Source organism: Phascolarctos cinereus, unplaced genomic scaffold (assembly GCF_003287225.1).
Source record: "Phascolarctos cinereus isolate Bilbo 61053 unplaced genomic scaffold, phaCin_HiC Scaffold_5;HRSCAF=322, whole genome shotgun sequence".
Lineage (NCBI taxonomy): Eukaryota > Metazoa > Chordata > Mammalia > Diprotodontia > Phascolarctidae > Phascolarctos > Phascolarctos cinereus.
In genome coordinates, this window is record NW_027555958.1 from 334,372,093 (window position 1) to 334,384,111 (window position 12,019).

Here is a 12,019-nt window from a genome sequence, read left to right on the forward strand (position 1 = left end):
CTCTTTACCTTGACATTTAAAAGTCCTCTACCATTTGGCTCCAATTTGTCTGTTTCTAAGGCTTATTACATATTATATCCCTTTACACATTCTACTGTCTGGCCGAACGGACCTCCCTGCTGCTACTCATACACAGAATTCCATCCTATATCCATGCCTTTGTCCAGTCTATTACCTCACCTTGTTCTGATAGCATCTCTAACTTCATTCAGAGGTCAGCTCAAGGGCCATCTCCTACACAAGTCCTTACCCAATCCTCCAGCAACTAGTGGTTCCCTGAAATGATTTTGCATGCACCCTGTATGCACCTGGTTTTTGCTAACAAGTGACCTGCCATTTCCACTGTTAAAACGCAAAATTCTTGAGAGCAAGGGATTTGCTTGATTTTTATTTTTTTATCCCCAGCATCTAACATGATTGACTTGCCCTGAGCTAACGATGGTAAAGTATGTTCACCCAAGCTGAAGATTAAAAAAATAATAAGTCACAATCAATGAAAAAATCTAGAACCAACTCACGTCTAAGTCTTGGACACTTCTAGGCCATCAGAGGTGCATTTTTTACACAGCTTGATGGCTCCCAGAGAAGCAATCTCTCAATGCTCTCTTTCCTATACTCAATAGATCAGTAAGGTACTTAAGTTCTTTTGGTCTGGAAAAATATATTTTAAGTCATTTACACTCACCCTTGGGTCTCTACTAACAAGTTACATACTGCAAATAGCATCACTAACAAGTTCAGAGTCAGCTCACAAAGCCAATTACTCCAGTTTGTCATTCCAAGATGAAGCCTGGGGAAGTTTTGATACTGGAGTGTTCAAGGCGAGCCTTTTCAGGTTTAATATGCTTATATATGAAGCAGTCAGCTTTAAAAGCGCTGAGACCTCTCTGTACTCATTCTAGAGCTAACAAAGGACTTTCTAAGATGTTCCACCTTTAATGAACTACATGATGCTTTAAAAAAGTTTGAGTATAATACTCCAAGGAAAGCTGAGGGGCTTTTGTACACACCAATTATGAACCAGTTGCCTCGATAGCCACATAAAACCCTGCCTTTAAATGCAATATAATGACGTCTCTCTCAGCCTATCTGTTGAACTTTCATTGACAACAAGTACAGTATCCACCGTGACTGGGAATGCCACTATAGCTTAACCATATCATGACTGTTTTTCTCCTCTGTACTTTAAAAAAAAAAGCCTTTTACAGAAAGCCTAATTACAGAATTTACAAAAGCCTAATTACAGAAAGGAGCAGTGAGAAATAAAGAATGATCCTCAAGGGTTTTGTGAGTATGAAAAGATATGCATATACATGCAAAGAATCTAGTTTTGAAATTAACCCTGTCTCCTTCCCATTAACCTATAAGCCTGCATTAAAGTCCAAACGTACTGTCTCGTAATGGTGCAAAGGTGACCCTTTATTCTTGAAAGCTATCAGGTGTCTGGGGAAGTTTACCACCAGAAGGTTGGCCATCAGGTGAAGAACTATTTTTTTCTGTGGCAACTCATGACGTGCTATCCATTAAAGCTGGGAGGGGCTGAAATCTAACTGGGTAGAAGGAATGTCCACACCAACTACGTCATGCATCCTTCTGAATTACTGAAAAATTTCCTCAAAAGTAATTTCTCTCTCAACTCTTACGTGTGCAAGGCAATATAGAGGGATCAATGGCTTAATTTCCCAAACAGTAAGGACCTTAAAATAGCATCTATTTGGCTTTGGAATGTAAGATGTATTATATGTTTCTTTCTGTGCTCTCTCCTTGTAATTTTTGTCATCTTATCCACTCCTGTAGGAATCAATTCTCTCTATAAAACTGACTCCCACAAGTACCTATATTTAGTTCATTCTGTCTCTTGAAACAGCATAAAAAGGTACCCGTATAACCTTGGGCAAATCATTAACCTTCTTGGGCCTCAGTTTCCTCATCTGTAAAACAAAAAGTCTGGGCTAGATTTGTTTGTTTATTTATTTACTAGTCGTTTAGAGCTCTAGATTAGTGATCTGATAATCTCCAAATGCCTATAAGACATCTCCACCTTGAAATCCTGTGGGTACCTATGCACAACATATCCAAAACATTGTCATGTACCCACTGCAAACTTCCCCATTTCTGCTGAGGATCAATCGCTCCAAACAAAACAAAACAAAACTCCCTGTGCTTAAAAACCTGGAGTTATTTTTGACTCTCCCTCTCCTTCACTGCATCCTCCTCCCCCACATCCAAACATTGCTTAAGGGTGGTCAATTCTACCTCCAAAACAACTCTTGCATCTGAATCCCTTCTCTCTGCTCACAGTCAGTCATTAGTTTAATTTATACTTTCTTCACCTCTCACACGGACCACTACAATAGCCACCTAATTGACCTCCCTGCCTCCATCTCTCTATGCTTCAATCTATCTTTGTATAGCTTCCAAAATAATTCTCTTAGTGTACAATATTCACAACTCTCCTAGGCTAAAAATTCTTCAAGATTGCCCTACTGCCTATACAATACAATATAAATTACTTACTTTGACATTAAGTTCCTCTACAATTGGGCTCCAACCTTTATATCCCACTCTTATTTCACATTACTCCCCCATATTCCAGCCAAACTCAACCAATAGAAATTTCAGGCTCTCCGAATACCATCTCTCACTTCTGTGTATTGGCACAAGCTGTCTCCCCACCCTGCTCTTAAAATGCATCCTCTCCTTTCTCTTGCCTTTTAAAATTCTTAATCTCCTTTTATGGGGTTGGCCAAGGTGCCACCTCTTCTACAAAGCTTTCCCTGATCCCCTCAGAAGTTAGTGGTGTTTTTCTCCTCGATTTTTCCTAAAACACTTAGTTTGATTTCTCCCTTGTGTTATACTTACGTGTATACTGATAATCTATTCCCTTGCTATCCAGTTCGATATAAGCTCCTTGAGGGTCACTACTATTTCCCCAGAATTTAGAAAGATGCCCTGTATATATTAGGTCTGAATACCCATCTGTTCAATTGAGTTTGTTTGTCTTAAGAGATAATGTCATTATTCTGCATCCTTCTAACACATACTAACAGCAAACCCACTTGATGGCAAATCTGAAATAGGATTTGGTATGGATTTAGAATATAGTTTCTCAAATTTATTCAGTTTTTTTATTTATTGTTATTTAATACTTATTAAATGTATACAGTGCAAATCATTGACAATACTGAATAGATACAACTGAGAGAGAGACAGAGAGTGTGTGTGTGCGTGTGTGTGTGTGCATGTATGTGTTCTGCTGTTCTCTGCATTACTTGGCAAAAAAATTAAAGTTTATATCAATATCATTTCTTATTTCAAAAGATGGGGCAAGATGAAGCTTCCATTTTCTGCATAAAATGAGAAAGTATGGATGCTGGGAGGATTTGGTGGGCTTATAATACCTTTCCCACTCCAAGTACTGACCTAGGTCTGGGTTTTGTGCTGTTTCTTGGTGTGTGTGTGTGTGTGTGTGTGTGTGTGTGTGTGTGTGTGTGTAAGGAAGAAAGCAAGGAAGGGCTGTTCAAGCTTTTGTTTGTAAAACATTTCTCTCAGAGCTGTCATGAGAACAGTAGTCTTTAATAAGGCATTCTCAAAGTTTCATATTCATAGGAAAAATCTAAAAATGCAGCCATGACCTGAGGCTTTTGCTGAGCACCTGAGTACTATATTATGTTGAAGACAGAATACAGACAGAATCAAGCAATTTCTAACATCTCAGCTATGCCAAACATACATGTAAATTATCTTTTCCATTTCTCTACTTGGTTCCCTGCTGTCCTCTAAAGAACTCCTCTCAAAAATAATTTCATTGAAAAACAGCTTATCTTATTATTATATTCTTACTTTAAGTATAAGCATGCATTCTGGTGCTCAATTTAATATGACTTATAACTAAATGGTGCAGGGGATAGAGTGCTGGGCTTGGAATCAGGAAGAATTATCTTCCTGAGTTCAAATTTAGCCTCAGACACTTCCTGTGTCTTCACACACACTCTCTGTGTGACCCTGGGCAAGTCACTTAACCCTGTTTGCCTCAGTTTTGTTATCTGTAAAATGAGCTAGAGAAGGAAACGGCAAGCTACTCCAGCGATTTGCCAAGTAAACCCCAAATGGGGTCACAGAGAGTTGGACACAACTGAAAACAACTGAACAGAAATCGTAACAACTAATCCTAAACATTGTAGTGTTTGCTCTATCAATTTCACTGACTTTATTTTCCACAAATACAATCTTCTAGTCAGACTATAGAGACTTAAATTCATATATACCAGGCTTGCCTAGATACACCAGAAATTCCTTTAAGGCTAGCTATATACAGCAAACTTCCCAAGGGGCCATCCTCTTGGTGAAATGATGAGGCAGATTTAAAGTAAGCATGATTGACTCATCTCTGCAGTAATGCATGTCACTGCAAGCTGCTACAGCTGCTTTGCATCTCATTTTGCATTGGTTCTGTCTTCTCCATATATCATATATCCTGTACCAGAAACATCACAGAGGGGCAACATGACATTGTGGAAGAAGTGCTGGATTTGGAGTCAGAGGACTCGAATTGCAACTCAGGCTCTGCCCACTTAATACCTGATGCTTGTGTGGCTCTGGGCACATCATTAGACCTCTCTTAGTCCTTCTTTTTCCATCTGTAAAGTAAGGGATGGGAGGAGTGAATATGTAAAATCTTTTGTTGCTCAGTGTTGAAGAATGCAGAACCAAAGGATATACATGGTGACTGCGACATAAACACCACCAACCAGCAATAAAACTCAGGTCAAACACAAAGGGCAAAGCTGCTAAACATTAAAGTGAAAGCACCCATATTTCCTTTGTGTTCAACAACAAACAACAAACAACAAAAAAGGGGAAAGCCATGTTTTATCTATTGTGACCACTCTACTTAATAACTGTCGGTGAATGCATTTGGGGTTAGTTCGTGTGTCTGCCAGGACATATCCACTCTGTCAAATCAAAAAGTGTCCCACAAAAATGAATACCCTCCAAAAGGGAAAAATATCATCTTCTAATCTTATTGCAAGCCTGCTGCAGCTGATGCACGGCAATGCTTTTAATTGACAAAGAATAGATGATCTTGTCTCCTGGGCAACTTCCACTGCAAACATTTTAAGGGGGGAAAAAAACCCAACAAGCTTTAAAGATTTTTTTCCCCCTCCACATTAACAGAAACTCAAACTTCATTGATAAATGTATCTGGCTTCCTCTGAGATACTAGATACAAGTCGAGGGACTTGAGTTGCATTTATAGCATCTGGCACATTTTCTGTAGTTGGCTTGCCAAAAGGAAATACTCAGAAATTTTAGATAAGGCTGCAAGATCAATTACATGCAAGCATTTTGATTTCCTCTTTGCTTAACAATAAACGTACATATCATCTGCTTATACTCGAGTATCATAATTACCATGCTAGAAGGAAAATAACACAAACTGGGACACATTCAGCTTTAGGGTTAAAAAGAAATCTAATTGCTAAATCTGTAGTTCAGCTCAGAAAACTTTTCCATTTAATCTTTCACTACCACAGCCTGGAAGGCAATGCATTTTGCAAAGACAAGCCTAGGTCATGAAAGTCTATTTGGTAATTATATCAAAATCGAAAACAAAACTGGTGACAAGTGGAAGCATTTTCTGGAACTCTCCTATGGTTTTATGATGCTATACTATTTGGATAAACACAACCCTTACTGGAGTATGTGATCATTTTAAATATATCCCAGGCACCTTGGGGAGGGTCTATTCTTGATCAAAAAGACAGTGATGAACTTGATTTTAATCACTGTCATCATGTTATTCTAGGCCTTCTGAACCCATCAATTTTGCTGTTGTTTAAAGGTGGGCTCCCCAGTAAGTTGATCACAGTTAATCGTAGAATAAAAGGACAACCCAGCCTGTTGTGGGAAGCCAGGTGGGCAGCTGATGGTAGAGAAACAAAGAGCTGGAAAAGTCAATTTACTTATTCCTGCATCCCTGAAGGCATCTGGACCAATCTGTCCCTGAACAATATATACCCTTCGAAACAGCCTTCACCGAAAATGACCCCACTTCTGCCTGAGGCGGCCCATTCCACTTTTGGAGAGCTCTAATCCTTAAGCTATCATTGTGCTATAAGGAATGATAAATGTAATGACTCCAGAGAAGCATAGAAAGACTTTATATGAAACAATGCAAAGTGAAGGAAGAAGAACCAGGAAAACAAGACACACACAGTGACTACAGCCAGGTAAATGGAAAGAGCCAGGACAAAACAAGTGAAACTGAACATTGTGAAATTATAAAGAACAAGCATGGCCTTAGAAGATGAGGAGCCTTCTTCCTGCACTTCCACGGCAGAAGTTGGGGTCCATGGATGTGGAACATGGTGGATGACATCGGATTTTTAAAAATGTGATTTGATCAGTTTTGCTTATTTCTTTTTTGTTTAAAAAAATCTTTGTTATAAGTGATATCTTTCTGGGAGAAGGTAGTGGGATGGCTACAGGAGAAATCTAGGCAATACAAAAATAAAAGTTACTAAAATCCAATGAAAAAGAAATTTTTCTTTGTACCAAGCTTAAGTCTTCCTCTCAACAACCTCCATCCGATGCTCCTTGCTTTGTCCTGTAAGGGCCAAGCAGAGAAAGGGAATTTTCTTGGCTATAAATGTTCCTCACTGTAAAGTATTACCTATATGGTATAATACAATGGGCAGCGCCTGGCCCATGGTAGGAGTTTAATATATTTTAGCTGGCTGTTGAGCAAGTGGCCTTGTTTCACAGCTGGCAAACACAAAGGTGTGGAATACAAACATCCGACTTCTCCCCGCTCATAAGCACTTTGTGGAGGATTTGGTGCCTGAGTAATAATCTAAGCGGCCAAAGGGTGTGGATATTGATTCACTTAGATAACTAGGAAGCAACCGTACAATATTGTCATTTTACACAACAATGGAGGAGCAACAATTTAATCTCTAGATATTAGGAAATTTTTAATTCTTCTACTCCTCCCTAATTGGCTCCTGCTTTTACTCTTCACCAAAAATATTCCAAATCTGCCCTTTTCTCTTTAACTGTCCCTCAATTCATTGTCCCTGCATGCTTTCAGATAAGGACTTCAACTCTTAATTTACTGAGAAAAATTGAGGTCATTTAGTGTGAGCTCACTTTTTTCTTTTTCTTTCTTTTTCACTTTTTTTTCCATTATGTTCATCTTAAAATCCCTTGACATCATTTCCCACTCTCTCCTATCCTCTAGCTTCTGATCATTAAGGTAGTTTTTTTTTTCTGGTCAAGGCTAACACCCTACTTATACCCTTGACTCTTTATATCCACCTCTTTTCTCAAGCACCCTATCACTTTAATTGTCAATCTCTCCCTCTCTACTGGTTCCTTCCTTCTTACTGCCTTCAAAGATACCCTCAAGTCTACCCCATCCTTAAAAATCTTAAAAAAAGATCCCACCATCTTCTCAGGCCACCATTGCATATTTCGCCTCCTTTTTTTCACTCAAATTTCTAGAAATATAACGTCTACACTTGCTGCCTCTATTTTCTTTCCTTCCCCTCACTTGTTAACTCTTTGCAATTTGGCTTCCTACCTTAACACTCAAGAGAAACCACTCTCTCCAAAGTAACCAAGGATCCTGCAACTGCCAAATGTGACCATCTTTCTCAGTCTCAGATCTTATTTTTTTACTTAAAGAAGAAAAGTAGTAGAAATTACCAAATAGTTGGTGTCCTATATATCTTATCCCTAACAACTTTTTTCCTACTACTTTTAGGTAGATTTAGTCCTTATTCCAATATTTTGGGGGTTACTGATCTGTATCATACAAAAGAATAAGACCATTACCATGAAGTAACATTGCTAATAAATAGCTCAACACTTATTGGAATGGCATTTTTTTTATTATTAGATAATTTTTGTATCTCAGCTCTATAACATATGCTATTACCAATGCCTAATCTACTAAAAAATTTTTTTCACTTTTAATAATTTTCAAAATTCATGTACATACCATGAGTATTGGAAGTCAGGGAACAGAGATTAAACCCCCTCCCCAATATACTAGGGCAATGACAATTGAAAGACACCATGAATACAAAAACAATTGCTTCAGAGCTCAGACATAGTGAATATTACCATCTTGTTGTCATAAGCATGTTATATTTCCTAATTAGGCACAAAAGACCTGTTTTCATTTATGTTAACATTATGCTAAAGGGAAGCTACCGCATAAGCCAATTTTAACATGCCAAAAGTTACCAGAGCAATAAACCGTTATTAACAAGCAAATGTTAAGATACTCATACTTCATCAATATAAATCAATGGATTGACTAGAAGTCTTCTCCTTTGCCAAAAGTATGCAGCAGTCTGATGATAAATGCTGTTAACATTTATTGAGTAATACCACCTTTCTCAAAGAACATGCCAAAGAGAATAGCAATTGTGGGACAACAGCAAAATCATATGACCCTTAGAAGGGAGGAACAGATGAGGAAGGAAGAGGAGTTATAGAAACAGAAATGAAAAAATTGCACCTTTCTGCTCAAAATCTATGCTCCTATATAATGTAGTACTATGTCCTAATTGGAAAAGGATGGCTCTTCTCAAATGGCTTTTTTAATGCCCATGGCTCTACACTTCCTTCATGTTTCAGCATGATTCTTAACTACAAGTGTAAAAGAATAGTTTTCATGATAGAAAAAGGGACAGCGTCTATTTTCTTATGTCTTTATTCTCATTAAGGGCATTTTTTTCTAGTTGCTTCTCACAATATTTACTTCTTTTAGGAGAAAAAAATTCAGATTTGAGACTCGCCAACCATGCAGACCTCTTTTCCAAATTTAGACCTACTTAATGCAATTCTACTCATTTTACTTTAGTTTTCTACAGAATAAGTCATCTCCCAGTTCCATTCAGTGCTTCTATGAAAAGCAGATACTGATTTCTTCTATCTCATGTTTACAATGACCTCATCAAGCAAAAAAGGAATCCCAGTTTTTCAGGAAAAGGTCTCTTGCTTGCCAAAGGCTGTTATGATCATAAAAAATCTGTTACTAGAAAAAGAAAGTAAAAGAGAATAAAAAAAGATAGTATGGCACTGATTTTTTTCTTATCACAGCTAAGATTTATATGAGTCTTTTAAGGCTTACAATTTATGTATTTTATTACATTTGGATATTTATAAAGAAAACTCATTCTCTCTGACCTTCAGTTTATTTCTTCTCTCAGTTTTTATGTGGTACATTTCCCATTATAGGCATTTTATATGATACATTTCAAATAACATACACACATATGTGTATATGCACACCAACAATAAATAGTTATGGGGCACGGAAGATAGAGGACTGGGCAGAGTCAAGAAAATTTGAGTTCAAATCTGGCAACAGACACTTACTAGCTATGTGACCTTGGGCAAGTCACTTCAACCTGTGTCTTCCTCAGTTTTGAATGTAAAATTAAAATATAATAGCACCTACCTCCCAAGATGGTTGTGAGGATCAGATGAGAAAATATTTGTATTTTGAGCTTAGCACAGCAGCTGACACACATAGTAAACATTTAATAAAGAGTTATTTCCTTGCCCCCTTCCCATTAAATTATTTAGTGGGTTATTTTCTATTATTTAGTCCATGGTAATTAAATTAAATCTGAATTGTTTTAATGGCCACAATCCAACTAATATTTTTTTAAAAAGATACAACACAGCATTTCTTGAGGGCCTTGATAAATATGGTAAAGGGTACCTACATGTTACAAGTAGCAAGAGAACCAAACAATTAACACCTGGGAGTGTCATGCCAGGACTCTTGGTCCCTTACCTTCTGGGAGATCCATCTTCATGAGGCTGAATGATGACTACCTTGACTGTCACAGACGTACGTAACAGATCAATCATCTGCTCATGGGTCAGGGTAGCTACAGCTACCTTGCAGATCTCAACAAGGCGGCTGCCTTGGCGGAGGCCGGCCTTCCAAGCAAAGCCAAAGGGTTCCACATCTGCTACGATTCCTTCAAAGTTGACGTGGAAGCCAAGTTGGCCCAGCCCATTCCTCCGCAATGTCATTTCCACAGTTTCACATCCTCGGGTCACTATCTAAAGGAGTATGAGATGGTTAAAAAAGCAAAATAAATAACTACTATCCCTCTCAATGGCTCCCTTGAACTTGTGGAGACACTCATTTTTAGAGCTGTTTATTGTGATGGAATACAGCGCCCATCACACACTAATATAGGGTCATCACTACTTAGGCATTTGTGGGATGACAAAGGTTTTCCTCTGTAAAATTATAGGGATTTTTCTTATCTCTAAAATCTGGTATTTCTCCTCCCTTTCCTAGAGGTGACAGCCAGCTATCCACTTTTTGTCATATTTAAAGACAAAGACAGAAGTATCACTTCACCATAACTGGAGTATCAACTACACAAAAAATGAAGTCAAACCATATCAATAATTTGCTTCTTTCTGAGCAGATAAATCTCTCACAGAGAAGCTGTGTTTCCTTATAATTCATTAACCCACAAACTGAGAATACTTATAATGGTCTAATATGACAATTTTCACCCTTCCTCTTTTATATCAGTTATATAGACCTGCACAGTTTTGGAAAGAAGTAAATTTATGTGCAATATGAGGAGAAGGGGATTTCTTAGTAGAAACTATCCAAAAGTGGGATGTAAGACAGGCTGTCTGGAGAGGTAAATCTTCCTTCCACCTCAAGGATGTCTCTAAGCAAGGACTGGAGGACCACTTGCTCGACATGTTAAATAGGTGTTTCTCATCAAAGTATGGGTAAGAATAGATCACCTCTGATACTCCCTTCCAACTCTAACTTCTTTATAATTTACTTGGCTTTCCAAAATAAAATCCTCTATTACCAAAGTATTAATGAAATGCAAAAATAGGGCATTTCTTAAAAAAATACAATATTACTCAGAATATGTTGACAGAAAACACACAATATTTTCATATAGCTTTTTAATCATCCATTTAGTACAGTTAGGCTAAAGATAAACTCATACTCATACTAGGTGGTTAGAAATATTTTTTAAACAAAAATTGCTTATCTCACCCAACTTGCTTTCTCATTTTCTATAATCTTATCACCACTAGCTGACATAGTATAGGTGACCGCCATCACGCTGGTTAGTGTGGGAAAAGCTGGTGAGAATCATGGTGGGCTCACAGAATTTATTTTTTGGCAATCTATCTACCAAGGAGGTCTCCATGGACCATATATCTATACACACAGACTGCCTGTCAATACCCCTCCCAATTCTAATAAATCACTAAAAAGATCTCTCAAGGGAAGACACTAATTCTGGATACAGAACTAATGAGATGGAAAAGATCTGTGTCCTCCTCCCTTCCTCACTTTTGTTTCTTTTCCCAAGTTCAAGAATTCCAAAGCTGTCAATATAACAAAAATAGTAAAATCTAAAAGCTCATTTTTGGGTTTCATTAAGAGAACTGAAAAAACTAATGATGCAATCCAATTAGTGTAAGTTCCGCCAAATTCTACTCATTTTAGTTTTGCAGAGATTGCTGTCACTACAAAGTTTCCTTCAGTACTTCACTGCTCCTTCTATGACAAGCAGATATTGATTTCTTTCCATCTCTCATTTACTATCTAAGAGGGTAAAAGTATTGAGACACTGTTGTTCATTAAGTAACACTTGATGATGATGATGATGGCATTAAGGTACCTGTAAGAAGCTCAAAGCTAGAAAACATCATGCACATATCCCTGGGTTTGAACCACTGAATGAAATTTCAGTTTAATAAGCAGTACATCTCCATGAGCATGCTCTGAATGCCTATAGAGTTATTTTAATAAAAGCTACATCTGTATGAACAGCTGTGGAAAAGGGGCTCCATGTATCACCATTGTGTTGGCTGTTTCTATAGTTACCACTCTTCTATACATTATGAGTCACCTTCTCACACCTAGAAGTGACAGCTTCAGCATTAAAGAACTCTGGAGAGGAATTGCTACCCTTAGTTAGTGACTGAATTTTAAAAG

General features: G+C 37.7%; 1 protein-coding gene across 8 annotated transcripts in view; it reads right to left on the reverse strand.

The window, feature by feature from the left end:
* SIPA1L2 (signal induced proliferation associated 1 like 2) overlaps positions 1–12,019 on the reverse strand; it is a 266,715-nt gene that overhangs the window by 48,251 nt on the left and 206,445 nt on the right. For all 8 annotated transcript variants that reach the window (XM_078156231.1, XM_078156233.1, XM_078156236.1 and 5 more), the window contains one exon: positions 9,818–10,092. In XM_078156231.1, the coding sequence (XP_078012357.1) occupies positions 9,818–10,092 (275 nt within the window). The remainder of the gene's footprint in view (positions 1–9,817; positions 10,093–12,019) is intronic.